A 16,108-nucleotide genomic window follows, 5' to 3' on the forward strand; every position below is an offset into this window, starting at 1 on the left:
AAAAGAGCTAACAATCATTGTAACATATGTGCCACCAAAAACAAATTCATGGACCAATCAAGAATATAAAGACATGGTAGATGACACAATAAGGAGTCTATCGAGAATCGTTAAAGAAAGGAGAAAAGTGATATTAGTAGGAGATATCAACTGTAAAGAAGTGGACTGGGAAAATTATGAAAGTGGTATGGGGGAAGAAGCGTGGGGAGAAAGATTCCTGAACCTAATGATAGACAATATGATGGACCAGAGAGTAAAGGAATGCCCAAGATTCTGAGGAAATGACAAGCTGGCAAGATTGGACCTAGTTTTTACAAGGGGTATACAAATGAATGATGATATAAAATATAAGTGCCCATTGGGAAAGATTGACCATGTAATATTAGAAATGGATATAGAAGAGGGAAAGAAAGGTAGAGACGATTCATACAAAGGAGACCGATTAAATTACAGAAAGGCTGATATTGAAAATCTCAAGACCTATTTTAAAAACATTAACTGGGAGGAAATGAAAAACTCAGAGACGATGCAAGAGAAGAATAACTTATTTTTGGAAATATACAAAACAGGAGTCAGGAAATATGTCCCAAAATATAGACCTAAAGAAGAAGGATAGAAAAATTGGTTTAATGTAAGGTGTGCTAGGGCAAAGGAGAAAAGAGATGGAGCATGGAAAAAGGTGGAGGAAAAAAAAAATCCAGTAAATAAGGAAAAGGAAAACTTCAAGGCAGCAAGAAATGAATATGTTAAGGTGAGGAAGGAAGAGGAAAAGAACTTTGAAAAGGACATTGTCGAAAAATGTAAGGAGCAAGCAAAATTGTTCTACAGATTCATAACTAAAAAAATTTGGCAAAAAGAAACAATCGAAAGGTTAAAAGGAGAGAACGAGATGGTGGAAGACCCAAAAAGTATGGCAGAACTATTAAATAATAAATTCCAGGTGGTCTTTACTAAAGAATCCAATTTAGAAAGGCCACAGGGTAATAGAGAGACAGTCTATATGAAAGAGATTAAAGTAACCAAGCTTGAAATAAAAGAGTTAATGAAGGAACTGGATGAAGAGAAGGCAATGGGACCGGATGAAGTCTCAGGCAGAATACTGAAAGAATGTAGGGAAGAACTAGCAAGTCCTATATACAACATCATAAAATGCTCAATAGAAAATGGAACAGTACCTGTAGAATGGAAAAGAGCTGAGGTGGTTCCCATATATAAGAGCGGATGGAAGGAAGAACCTTTAAATTACAGACTGGTATCACTAACTAATGTAATATGCAAGATGTGTGAAAGAATAATAACGAAACAATGGATCGAGTTCCTTGAAGACAACAAATTAATATCAAATAGCCAATTTGGTTTTAGAAAAAGATGGTCGTGTGTAACTAATTTATTGAGTTTCTATTCTAGACTAGTTGATAGAGTACAAGAGAGAGAGAGGGATGGGTTGACTGTATCTATTTGGATTTAAAAAAGGCGTTTGACAAAGTGTCACATGCAAGATTACTATGGAAGTTAGAGGAGAAGGGTGGCTTAAAAGGAAGCACATTGAGATGGATAGAAAATTATTTGAGGGGGAGAGAAATAAGGACGGTAGTTAAAGATATGAAGTCCAAGTGGAGAACAGTAGAAAGCGGAGTGCCACAGGGGTCAGTATTGGCACCAATACTTTTTCTCATTTATATTAACGACATGCCAGAAGGAGTGAACAGCTACATAAATCTGTTTGCAGATGATACGAAACTGTGCAGAGTTATAAAGCAAAAGGAGGATTGTGAAATACTGCAAGAAGACCTAAATAAGATCTGGGAATGGAGTAAAAAGTGGGAAATGGAATTCAATGTGAACAAAAGCCATGTCATGGAAATGGGAAAGAGTGAAAGACAACCTGTGGGAATCTATAAGATGGGAGATGGAGTAGAACTGGAGAAAGTAAAAAAAGGAAAAGGACTTAGGAGTGACGATGGAAGAAAACAATCAACCGGTAAGCCATATTGATACAATTTTTAGAGAAACATATAATTTGCTAAGGAATATTGGAGTAGCATTTCACTACATGGACAAAGAATTGATGAAGAAATTGATAGGCACTATAATAAGACCCAGATTGGAATATGCAAGAGTAGTGTGGACCCCTCATAAAAAGAAACACATAAGGAAGTTGGAGAGACTACAAAAAATGGCTACAAGAATGGTTCCAGAATTTGAAGGGATCACATATGAGGAGAGACTAAAGGCTATGGATCTGCCAACCCTGGAACAAAAAAGGGAGAGAGGAGATCTGATACAAGTTTATAAATTCATCAATGGAATTGACCAAGTGGATAATGAGAAACTGATCCTGAGAGAAGAATATGACATTCGAAGCACAAGATCGCATAGTAAAAAGCTGAGAATAGGAAGATCTCTGAGAGATGTTAAAAAATATAGTTTCCCGCAAAGATGTATTGAGACATGGAACAGTTTAAATGAAGAAGTAGTGTCTGCAACGAGTGTGCATACTTTTAAAGTAAGACTGGATAAGTGTAGATATGGAGATGGGGCCACACGAGCATAAAGCCCAGACCCTGTAAAACGACAACTATAAAGAAAAGTATACAAGCTTGGTACAATGGCAGATGTATAGAAGCCAAAAGGGAAAGAGATAAAGCTTGGAAGAAACTCAAAAAGCAGAGAAATGAAAACAACAGACAGCGAGAAATTAAAATATTAAAGAAAGGGGAGAGGAAGAAAGAAACTTTGAGAAAGATGTGGTGCAGGAGAGCAAAGATGAACCCAAGCTTTTCTACAAATATATAAATGATAAGATGAAGAATAAGGAAACAATAGAAAAAAATAATTAAAGGAGGAAAGACATACCAAACAGGAAAAAAAAAATGAGTGAAATCATGAATGACAGTTTCAAAACTGTTCAGTGAAGAAGAGGAGTTTACAGAACCAAATAGGACATTGCGTTGCCGAGGATTGCAGGAAATCATAGTGCACAAAGAAGATACTGGAAGATTACTAGATAATTTGGATGTCAGAAAAGGGATGGGGCCAGATGGTGTATCAGGCTGGGCACTAAAGGAATGTAAAGATCATTTATTAGAAGGAATTTGGGAAATGGTCGCAAGTTCATTCAAAGAAGGGAGAATACCCCTGAAATGGAAGAGAGCCTACATAATATTCAAAGGAGGAAAGTCAACTGAGCCATTAATTTACAGACCGATGTCACTTACAAGTGTCGTGTGAAATTGTTATCAAGGAAAAATTGGTTAAATATCTGGAAGAAAAACATTTTCTATCGAACAGACAATTTGGGTTCAGGACAGGACAGACATGTGTGTTGAACTTATTAAGTTTCTACTCAAGAGTAATAGAATGACTGGAAAGCAGAGATGGATGGGTGGCCACTTTATACATAGACATAAAAAAAGCTTTTGATAGGGTCCCTCATAGCAAACTATATTGGAATGTAGAGAACATAGGAGGACTGAGAGGAACTATGTTAGATCGGATAAGGGATTACTTGAAGGACAGAGAGATAAGTACTATGATCAGAGATACATACTCATCTTGGAGTAAAGTAACAAGTGGAGTGCCACAAGGGTCAGTGTTAGCTCTCATTGTGTTCCAGGTACAGTGGTACTTCGACATACAATCGTCCTAACATACGATGTTTTTTGATATACGACGAAAAATTTTATATAATTTACGCCTTGAAATACGACGATATTTTTAAGATACAATTAGCCATCAGTAGGTGGCGCAGCGATCGTTCGGCTACCCACGTCCAACCGAACATTCAGCCCGCATTATGCATCGTTGTTCATCCTTTGTGCATGTGCATGTATGTGTCTGTGCTCCTCAGCAGTGTGTATTTTTTATTATGTTTTGTGAATTCAAGACATGGGTCCCAAAAGTAAAAGTTTGGTGAGAAACACACAAAATAGCCTGTATTCACATACTGATTACACTTAGAAATTCAATAAACGAGTGAATACGAATGGTTTTCTGCCCACAAGCAACTCATCCTCTTTGCAATGCAAAGAATCGGTCCTTGTGTCCAATTGGGTTCAGTGGCCTTGGCTAGAGCGAGAGAAAACGGGCCCCTTGTATCCTCTCTCTCTCTCTCTCTCTCTCTCTCTCTCTCTCTCTCTCTCTCTCTCTCTCTCTCTCTCTCTCTCTCTCTCTCTCTCTCTCTCTCTCTCTCTCTCTCTCTCTCTCTCTCTCTCTCTCTCTCTCTCTCTCTCTCTCTCTCTCTCTCTCTCTCTCTCTCTCTCTCTCTCTCTCTGTTGCCTTTTTTTTTTTTTTTTTTTTTTTTACGGTAAGACCTATAGCGCCTGTAGGCACACTTGAAGAGTGTATGGGAAGCACTGTTCAGCTTCCGCCCATTAGTGGCGCAGGCAATTTTATTTATAGTGGTACCGATATTAGGGCCCATATCACCACCCAAGCTCATCTTGGGTGTAACCACCTAGAACCTGGGTATCATGGTGACATGTAGGTAACTTTAAACCACTCGACAAATGGCAAAGTGTTTAAGGCTGTACGTGGTGGGATTTGAACCTACGCGTGGACGTCTGCCCGATACTACGCTCACCACCTTCTCCACTATGCCACCGCCTCCCTGTTCTGATACCACTCTCACTCAAAAGTTGTCTCCCCATAACATGGTGAGAGACCTATAGAGAGGTATAGAAGTAATGCTCGTGGGAGAGGTGACGGAATCAGACACATTGAAATCACTCGCTACCACCCTCCATCGTTGGTGACAGTGACATACAGCATATGTTTACTCCTGCCCACAAGCAACTCTTCCTCTTTGCAATGCAAAAAACCAGAAGTCTCTAGATGTTATGGTTACCAAAATATCACAGGTTGAATGAGGTAATATCATCGGTTTACGTGGCCTTGCGTCCGATCGGGTTCAGCGGCCTTGGCTAGAGCACAAGAAAACAGGCCCCTTGTATCCTCTTCCCCCCCCCCCCTCTCTCTCTCTCTCTCTCTCCTGTCGCCTGTTCTAATACCACTCTCATTCAAAAGTTGTCTCCCCGTAACATGGAGAGAAACCCAAGATATAGAAGTAACATGCGCAGGAGAGGTGCCGGAATCAGACACAATGAAATCACTGTCGATTGCTCCTACCATTTATCGTTGGTGACACAGTGACATAAAGCATATGTTTACTCCTGATGAGTGTTGCCAGCTCACAAGCAAAGAAAACAGGAAGAAAATAACCAAAATATAGCCGTAAAAAGCCTAAACGTCTATCGACGTGCCCTGTGCCTTGCGTGATGAACGTTTATCGATGTGTCCCGAGTTTTGTGGGTTAAGTTGTTATTTTGAGCAATATAGTTAATTTATATCATGCATACAATAAACATTGTATTTATCTTATATTAAATCTATATTTGGTTGGTATTTAAAACATGCTATTTATTTTTTTTTGGGTGGGGGTTAAATTCATATCACAAGAACGAATTAATTGTATTTTCATTAATTTCTATGGGAAAAATTGATTTGGTATACGATTTTTTTTATATACAACAATCATCATGGAACGAATTAAAAGTGTATGTCGAAGTACCACTGTATATGCAAATGACATACAGAATGGAATGACCAGTTACATTAATTTGTTTGCTGATGATGCAAAATTACTAAGAGTAATCAAGACCTGAGATGACTGCTTGCTGCTGCAGGAAGATATAAACAAAATTTATGAGTGGAGTAAAAAGTGGAAATTAGAATTCAATGCCAAGAAATGTCACGTAATGGAATTAAGAAAGAGTAAGAGAAGACCAGTATGGAACTATTTGATGGGAGAGGAAAAAATAATGAAGACTAAAGAGGAAAAAGATCTAGGAGTGGTTTTACAAGAAAATCTGAACCCAGAAAAACACATAAGTAAGATATTTGGATCATCGTATTAAATGTTAACTAATATTAGAAAGGCATTTCAGTACTTGGACTAAGATATGACGAAAAAAATTATTACGAGCATAATACATCAAAAGTTGAAATAAGCTGCAGTGGTGTGTTTGCTGAGCTTGAAAAAGGACACAAGAAGATTAAAATGTATCCAGAAAATAGATACAAAGATGGTGCTGGCACTAAAAGACCTAACATATCAAGAAAGGCTGAAGGAAATGAGACTGCCAACCTTACAACATAGAAGAGAAAGAGGAGACCTAGTAACATTGTATAAAATAGTTAATGGCATTGAAAAGATAGACAAAGAAGACCTGGTGCTGGTGAGAAAAGAAGCTGGAAGGACAAAAGGACATGCAAAGAATATTAAGAAGAAGCAGTGTGTGAAGGATATTGGAAAATAGTTTTCCACATTGAACGGTGGAAAAGTGGAATCCATTGAGTGATGAAATTGTTACAGTACATAATGTGCATAGCTTAAAAGAAAAATTAGATATATGGAGATATGGAGACAGGACAATATGAGTCCTGCTTAAACCCTATACAACACAACTAAGTAAAACTAGGTAAATACACACACACACACACACACACACACACACACACACACACACACACACACACACACACACACAAGAAAGGACTAAAGAAACTTACGTATGAGCGGAATGTAATGTATTCCAACATAAATGGAGTGATATCGGGGATTTTAGAAGTCAACGATTACTTAAGGGACAAGAACCCAGATATTGTGGGTCTTACTGAAACAAAACTGAGAGAGGGAGAAGACCTGATGATGGTTGGAGAAGGGAAATATAATGTTTGGAAAAGAAATAGAGTAGGTAAGATGGGAGGAGGAGTGATGTTGCTGGTTAAAAAAGATATAAAGGTGGATCAAGTGAAAGAAGGTATGGGAAAGGCAGAAGTGCTAAAGATCAGAGCAGAAACTAATGAAGGAAAAAGAGGCACTACATAGTGGTGTACGTACCACCTAAGACAAATGCATGGTCAGTACAGGAATATGAAGAAATGATAAGTGATACAGGAACATGTCTGGAAGAAATGTTGGGTGGCTGTGAACGAACTATAATGATGGGAGATTTTAATTGTAAAGAGGTGTGTTGGGAGGACTGGTCAATGGAAGGATCAGAGACAACATGGGAAATACACTATTGACACTGGCAATGGAAAATGTGTTAACTCAGTGGGTCAAAGAAGATACTAGGTTTGGAGGAGAGGGAGCATCGTCAAGACTGGACTTGGTCTTTAGTACAGAGCCAATGGTCATTGAGGAGATGAGGGTGGAGTGCCCTTTAGCAAAGAGTGATCATGCAGTTTTGGAGTTCAAGGTGATAGATGAAGAGAAATCTAGAAGAAATGAAGAATATAAAGTGGGAAGATGGAATTATGCCAAGACAGATTTTGGAAACCTAAAGAAATTCTTTCAAGAGACAAATTGGATGAAATTCAAGAGTGCTAAGGAGCAAATGAAAAGTGGAAGGAATTTATAAAATATACAAAGAAGGTGAGAAAAATTTGTACCAATAAGACAACATAGAGAAGTTGGAAAGCAGGACTGGTTTAACGATAGATGTGAAAAGGCTAGAACAAGAAAAGAGGATGCATGGAAGAGGTGGAGAAGGAAAAGACGGATTAAGCAGTGGGAAAGTTACAAAAGAGCAAGAAATGAATATGTGTTGATTAGAAGAGAAGAAAGAAAGAAACAAGAAAAGGATATAATTGATAAATGTAAAGACCAACCAAGGCTTTTTACAGACATGTGAACAACAACATCAAAAATAGAGAAAGTATTGAAAGTTTAGAAGTAAATGGAGTATGCAGTGAAGATCCCAGGAAATGGCAGAGGCTATGAATGGATGCTTTCGGAAGGTATTCACAAAGGAGACTGCTTTTGACAAACCACTGGTAATGGAACAGAAAGGGATTATGAAGGAGTTTCAAGTAACTGTGGAGGAGATCAAGAATATGATGGGGAGTTTAGAAGTGAGAAAAGCTGTGGGACCTGATGGGGTATCAGGATGGATTTTAAGAGAATGCAGGGAGCAACTGGCAGAAAAAGTTTGTGAAGTAATTGATGCCTCATTAAGGGAAGGTGTAGTGCCCCAAGACTGGAAAAGAGCTAACATTGTCCCAATCTATAAATCAGGTAACAAGAGAGACCCATTGAACTATAGACCAGTGTCACTTACAAGTGTGGTAGCTAAGATGTGTGAGAGGGTGGTGAAGAATAGATGGACAGACTTCTTGGAGAAAAATGACATACTTTGTGAGTGTCAATTTGGTTTTAGAAAAGGGCGTTCATGCACGACAAACCTGATATGTTACTATTCGAGGGTGATAGATGTAATACAGGAAAGAGATGGTTGGGCTGATGGAATATATCTGGATTTAAAAAGGCCTTTGATAAGGTACCACACGGAGACTGATCTGGAAACTTGAAATGGTAGGAGGAGTGCATGGCAGTTTACTAAAATGGATGGAAGACTTTTGGTAGGAAGAGAAATGAGAACAATAATTAAGGACAGACCATCAGAATGGGGCTTGGTGGAGAGTGGAGTTCCACAGGGATCAGTGTTGGCACCAGTAATGTTCGCGGTCTACATAAATGACATGGTGGATGGGGTGTCCAGTTATGTGAGCCTATTTGCAGGCGATGCAAAATTGTTAAGAAAAGTGAGATGTGACAAAGATTGCGAACTACTCCAGGAAGACTTGGACAGAATATGGAAATGGAGCTGTACATGGCAAATGGAGTTCAACACGACAAAATGCAAGAAAATAGAGTTTGGCAAGAGTGAAAGAAGAATCAGGAGTATGTACAAGATAGGAAATGAAGACATAAAACCAGTCATGAAGAAAAAGACCTTGGGGTGACAATTACCAATGACCTATCGCCAGAGAGACATATAAACAAAATAATTGGAGAAGTATTGAACTTATTGAGGAACATAAGAGTGGCGTTCGTATATTTAGATGAAGAAATGATGAAGAAAATAATTACTGCAATGATAAGACCGAGGCTTGAATATGCAACAATACAGTGGGCTCGAACTTAAAGAAACACATAAGGAAACTAGAGAAAGTACAGAGGGCTGCAACAAAATGGTGCCTGACTTAAGAGATTTGACTTATGAAGACAGACTGAAAAGAATGCAACTTCCGACCCTGGAAAACAGAAGAGAAAGGGGAGACCTGATAGCAATATACAGAGTGATGATTGGCATGGAAAAATGGATAGGGAAGATCTGTGTATGTGGAATGAAAGAATGTCGAGAGGGCATGGGAAAAACTAAAATGGCCACTTATAGGAGAGATGTGAAAAAATATAGCTTCCCTCATAGAAGGGTGGAAGCATGGAATAGTTTAGACGTGGAAGTGGTCAACGCAAGGAATATTCATGATAAATAAAACACGATGCAAAATTGTTAAGAAAAGTGAGATGTAACAAAGATTGCGAACTACTCCAGGAAGACTTGGACAGAATATGGAAATGGAGCTGTACATGGCAAATGGAGTTCAACACACAAAATGCAAGAAATTAGAGTTTGGCAAGAGTGAAAGAAGAATCAGGAGTATGTACAAGATAGGAAATGAAGACATAAAACCAGTCATGAAGAAAAAGACCTTGGGGTGACAATTACCAATGACCTATCGGCAGAGAGACATATAAACAAAATAATTGGAGAAGTATTGAACTTATTGAGGAACATAAGAGTGGCGTTCGATATTTAGATGAAGAAATGATGAAGAAAATAATTACTGCAATGATAAGACCGAGGCTTGAATATGCAACAATACAGTGGGCTCGAACTTAAAGAAACACATAAGAAACTAGAGAAAGTACAGAGGGCTGCAACAAAAATGGTGCCTGACTTAAGAGATTTGACTTATGAAGACAGACTGAACAGAATGCAACTTGACCCTGGAAAACAGAAGAGAAAGGGGAGACCTGATAGCAATATACAGAGTGATGATTGGCATGGAAAAAATGGATAGGGAAGATCTGTGTATGTGGAATGAAAGAATGTTGAGAGGGCATGGGAAAAAACTAAAAATGGCCACTTATAGGAGAGATGTGAAAAATATAGCTTCCCTCATAGAAGGGTGGAAGCATGGAATAGTTTAGACGTGGAAGTGGTCAACGCAAGGAATATTCATGGTAAATACACACACACGATGCAAAATTGTTAAGAAAAGTGAGATGTAACAAAGATTGCGAACTACTCCAGGAAGACTTGGACAGAATATGGAAATGGAGCTGTACATGGCAAATGGAGTTCAACACGACAAAATGCAAGAAATTAGAGTTTGGCAAGAGTGAAAGAAGAATCAGGAGTATGTACAAGATAGGAAATGAAGACATAAAAACCAGTCATGAAGAAAAAGACCTTGGGTGACAATTACCAATGACCTATCGCCAGAGAGACATATAAACAAAATAATTGGAGAAGTATTGAACTTATTGAGGAACATAAGAGTGGCGTTCAGATATTTAGATGAAGAAATGATGAAGAAAATAATTACTGCAATGATAAGACCGAGGCTTGAATATGCAACAATACAGTGGGCTGAACTTAAAGAAACACATAAGGAAACTAGAGAAAGTACAGAGGGCTGCAACAAAAATGGTGCCTGACTTAAGAGATTTGACTTATGAAGACAGACTGAACAGAATGCAACTTCCAACCCTGGAAAACAGAAGAGAAAGGGGAGACCTGATAGCAATATACAGAGTGATGATTGGCATGGAAAAAATGGATAGGGAAGATCTGTGTATGTGGAATGAAAGAATGTTGAGAGGGCATGGGAAAAAACTAAAAATGGCCACTTATAGGAGAGATGTGAAAAAATATAGCTTCCTCATAGAAGGGTGGAAGCATGGAATAGTTTAGACGTGGAAGTGGTCAACGCAAGGAATATTCATGATTTTAAGAAAAAGCTGGACATTAGTAGATATGGAGACGGGACAGTACGAGCATAGCTCTTTTCCCGCATGTTACAATTAGGTAAATACAATTAGGTAAATACACACACACACACACACACACACACACACACACACACACACACACACACACACACACACACACACACACACAGAAGAGAGCTGACATTGTGCCTATATTTAAGAATGGTAGTAGAATGGAACCGCTATATTATAGACCAGTATCGTTAACTAGTATATTGTGCAAGGTATGTGAAGAAGTAATTAAAGCTAAGTGGAGTGAGTATCTATAAAGTGAAAACATTCTGAGTGAAAGACAGTTTGGTTTCAGAAAAGGAAGATCGTATGATCAATTTATTATGTTTTTATTCAAGAGTGACTGACATACTACAACATAAAGAGGGATGGGTGGATGCTATCTACCTGGACTTGAGAAAGGCCTTTGATAAAGTGCCACACAATAGACTGATGTGGAAACTAAAGAAGATTGGAGGAGTAAATGATAAACTAGCAAAATGGATGGAAAATTACTTAGTGGGAAGAGAAATGAGAACAGCGGTGAGAGGAAGGAAGTCCGAGTAGAAGAAGGTAACCAGTGGAGTTCCACAAGGGTCAGTGCTTGGTCCCATCATGTTTTTGATTTATGTTAATGATATGCCAGTAGGAATTGACAGTTACATGAACATGTTTGCGGATGATACTAAAATTATGAGAAGAGTAAAAAATGTGGAAGATTGTAACAAGTTACAGGAAGATCTTGATAAAATATATGAGTGGAGTAAAGAGTGGCAGATGGAATTTAATATAGACAAGAGCCATGTTATAAAAATGGGAAAAAGTAGATACAGACCTAACAGGGATTACAGGCTGGGTGATGGGAAAATCAAAGAGACCAATGAGGAGAAAGACTTAGGAGTAACCATGCAAAACACTTTGTCACCGGAGAAACACATTAACAAGATTTTTTTGAAAACATATAACATGCTTCAAAATATTGGCCTTGCGTTCCACTACCTAGATGAAGGAATGATGAGGGAGATATTATGTACCTTAATAAGACCCCAGTTAGAATATGCAGCTTGTGTCTGGTCACCACATATGAAGAAAAATGTGAAGAAGGTAGAAAGGGTACAGAGGCTGGCAACAAGGATGGTACCAGGACTCAGGGGAGTTAGACTATGAGGAAAGACTGAGGAAGCTGGGGCTGACCACATTAGAAGAGAGAAGAACAAGAGGAGACATGATAACTATGTATAAATTGGTGAACAAGATTGACATACTGGACAGAGTTGATAAAGGTGACCACAAGTAATCTTCTCCGAGGACATGGAAAAAAGCTAATAAAAGACATCTGTTTAAATGACGTGAGAAAATACAGTTTCCCGCATCGTAGTATTGATAAGTGGAATAAACTGAGCAGTGATGTCGTTGATGCGGTGTGTGTCAGTTAGATGAAAGAGAAATATGACAGGAATGGACAAGGAGACAGGACACAGAGAGCTTAGCTCGGGCCCTGTAATACACAAATAGGTAAATACAAATAGGTAAATACACACACACACACACACACACACACACATACACATACAGTTTCATTGTCAAGCTGGCTGCTGGACTAACCAGGTATGGGGACAGGACTGGAGGAACGGGAGATTTGCCTTGGAGATGTCCCAGACCCAGAGATGATGGTGCTGCTGCCTGATGCCCCAACACCCACCGCCCGGGGACTAGAGGAGCGAGACAACCGCTTGGGTGTGGCCGGGGGTGTACGGGGTGGAGTGGCTCCATTACCGTTGGCTCGAGACTCCCCTATGGCCTTGACTAGATCCTTGACTGACACACCCTGCAACTCCGGGGGCACGTCCCGTGACAGGCTACACTGAGCCACACCACTGATGGAAGAGAGTACAGTAGGATGTTGTGTGGCCTATGTGAAAGTTTAGGAAGTATTTTCAAGACTTCTCAAGGTAATTTTGGACTCATCTCTGAACTTTCTCTTCTAGACTCTGGATATTAAGCAAGGAATGATACATCACTAATATTTTGAGTCTTGCATGAGACAAATATTACACATTAAGTTGGACAGAAGTAATTTAAGCCTAACAGGGCTGAGTGATGAAGACAGAATGAGGTCATGAGAAGAAAAGAAATCTGTATGAAAATAGGAATGGCTGTGTGTGGATATGGATATTTCATCTTGTTATTGGTTTTGTTTTTTGTCATGTGGCAACTTAAATATACAAGAAAGACCAAAGCATTGGTGAAGGCTTACCTGACAGTAAGCTGTTGTGTCTGCTGTGCCTTCTTGTCATGTTTTCTCTCACCAATTTGTAGTGGTTGTGACTGGGTCCCTTGCTGAACCCCCTGCTGCTGCTGTTGCTGCTGGTAAGAGTGCTGCTGTCCCACTGGCTGTTGCTGTTGCTGCTGACCCATCTGTTGGTGCTGGTGCTGGTGCTGGTTCTGCTGCTGCTGCTGCTGCTGCTGCTGCTGCTGCTGCTGCTGCTGCTGCTGCTGCTGCTGCTGCTGATGCTGTTGGCCATGCGGAGTGAGTAGTGAAGATGGTGCACCCTTGTGCTGTTCCTCCTTGAGCCACCGATGCAAAACAGAGAATTTCCCACGATGCTGTGAGGCGTGTGGGTCAACTTTGAACTCTCATTGGAGGGGAGGGAGGGAAGGAGGGCACTACGTACAGTGTATAGAATGGCACAAATCATGAAACAGAGCAAGGGAGAGCCAGTACATACTGATGCTCACATGAGACACCTTGTGCACCACTGTCTGGCCAGGCAATACCAGACTGACAACATTGAAATATTTTCATTTTAACATAATACTTGTCCTTTAAGAATTTTGTTTACACGAGTCCCTCACAAATACCTAATCTTAAATACTTTTAAATCTTGCTTTCTTTTATGTGTTTAAGGTAAGGTGACCAAGGACTGTAAGAACTTTAAAAAGTAAAGTAATAATAATAAAAAAGAAAAACAGTCCACTTGCTTCTCAAAAATATAATAGAAAAAGATTTCCAATTACGAGTAAAAAGTTCCACTTCTGAGTCAATTATGTTCTGGAGGCATGTGGCACTCCTCTTTTAAAATGGGACAAGTCACAGGAAGATATGGAAAATAAATAAATAAATAAAAAATAAAAGAATAAACAGGTGGCTAAAGTAGGAAAGTAAAATTGCAAAAAAAAAAAAAAAAAAAAAAAAAAAAAAAAAATCCCAAATGTTCCTCCTTATAAAAATGGAAATAAAAGAGGAATCTGCAAGGGACCACAAGCCATGATATCTTCACATGTGATTCAGCCAAGTGATCAGTGCACCAATATATACTTCATGAACACTCAAGTATACTACAACACAGGAAAGGATATAAGGAAGGACACTTTATATGACTCTTTCACTTCTACCTGCTGCTGCTTGGTGCCAGTGGTAGTGGTGATGGTGGTGGTGGTAGTGGCAGTGGTAGGAATGGGCAAGGTGGTGGTATTGGTGGCGGTTGCGATGGTTCCAGCGGCATCTTGTTCGTTTGTCATGGTGTTTGTGTCGACCATCTGATGCTGTGGGACCTTGTAAGGGTTGTCTCCACCTCTGCCCACAACCTGGCCTCCTGTGCTGCTGCTGCCGTCACCCTGGCCACGAGCTGCACACACATTGATGGATAGATAGATAAACATTTCATCAATTACATATTGTTTGTTATAATCATAAACTTATGTTTTTAGGTGATGCAGCTGCCATCATCCTGGTCTCAAGTCGTCCACAGATTAATTGATGTAAATATAGAGCATTTCATAACACTGACTACATATTTATTACAATTGCAAATTAGTTTTTTTCAAGGTGCACACAGATTGATGGATGGATGGATATTTCATTGACTGAATATGTTATTTAGAATTCTAAACTCTGGCCAAAGGTAATAATAAGGTAAAAAAGAAAAAAGTGCCCAGTTCCTGAATGTGATAGTTTAAAAATATATATTCACAAGTATGAATGCTTGAGATATTTTAGTAACTGGTTCCATGGTAACTATACAATGAATGAAAAATAAAAATCTTTAATGCAAAGAGAAAAAAGAAATAAGCCCACAAAAAAATAAAAAATAAAAGTACACAAAATCATTGGAAAAGCTAAGTACATGCATGCACACACACACACACACACACACACACACACACACACAAAATGTGTTAACTCAGTGGGTCAAAGAAGATACTAGGTTTGGAGGAGAGGGAGCATCGTCAAGACTGGACTTGGTCTTTAGTACAGAGCCAATGGTCATTGAAGAGATGAGGGTGGAGTGCCCTTTAGCAAAGAGTGATCATGCAGTTTTGGAGTTCAAGGTGATAGACGAAGAGAAATCTAGAAGAAATGAAGAATATAAAGTGGGAAGATGGAATTATGCCAAGACGGATTTTGGAAACCTAAAGAAATTCTTTCAAGAGACAAATTGGATGAAATTCAAGAGTGCTAAGGGAGCAAATGAAAAGTGGAAGGAATTTATAAAATATACAAAGAAGGTGAGAAAAATTTGTACCAATAAGACAACATAGAGAAGTTGGAAAGCAGGACTGGTTTAACGATAGATGTGAAAAGGCTAGAACAAGAAAAGAGGATGCATGGAAGAGGTGGAGAAGGAAAAGACGGATTAAGCAGTGGGAAAGTTACAAAAGAGCAAGAAATGAATATGTGTTGATTAGAAGAGAAGAAAGAAAGAAACAAGAAAAGGATATAATTGATAAATGTAAAGACCAACCAAGGCTTTTTTACAGACATGTGAACAACAACATCAAAAATAGAGAAAGTATTGAAAGTTTAGAAGTAAATGGAGTATACAGTGAAGATCCCAGGGAAATGGCAGAGGCTATGAATGGATGCTTTCGGAAGGTATTCACAAAGGAGACTGCTTTTGACAAACCACTGGTAATGGAACAGAAAGGGATTATGAAGGAGTTTCAAGTAACGGTGGAGGAGATCAAGAACATGATGGGGAGTTTAGAAGTGAGAAAAGCTGTGGGACCTGATGGGGTATCAGGATGGATTTTAAGAGAATGCAGGGAGCAATTGGCAGAAAAAGTTTGTGAAGTAATTGATGCCTCATTAAGGGAAGGCGTAGTGCCCCAAGACTGGAAAAGAGCTAACATTGTCCCAATCTATAAATCAGGTAACAAGAGAGACCCATTGAACTATAGACCAGTGTCACTTACAAGTGTGGTAGCTAAGAT

At 39.1% G+C, this 16,108-nt stretch overlaps 1 protein-coding gene across 1 annotated transcript in view; it reads right to left on the minus strand.

The window, feature by feature from the left end:
- The window catches only part of LOC123514289 (E3 ubiquitin-protein ligase MYCBP2-like), a 299,710-nt gene that overhangs the window by 104,183 nt on the left and 179,419 nt on the right, over positions 1-16,108 (minus strand). Inside the window, 3 exon segments of the mRNA XM_045272098.1 lie at positions 12,500-12,771; positions 13,152-13,501; positions 14,291-14,523. Coding sequence (XP_045128033.1) covers positions 12,500-12,771; positions 13,152-13,501; positions 14,291-14,523 — 855 coding nt within the window.

The sequence above is a fragment of the Portunus trituberculatus genome, chromosome 37, assembly GCF_017591435.1.
Source record: "Portunus trituberculatus isolate SZX2019 chromosome 37, ASM1759143v1, whole genome shotgun sequence".
NCBI lineage: Eukaryota > Metazoa > Arthropoda > Malacostraca > Decapoda > Portunidae > Portunus > Portunus trituberculatus.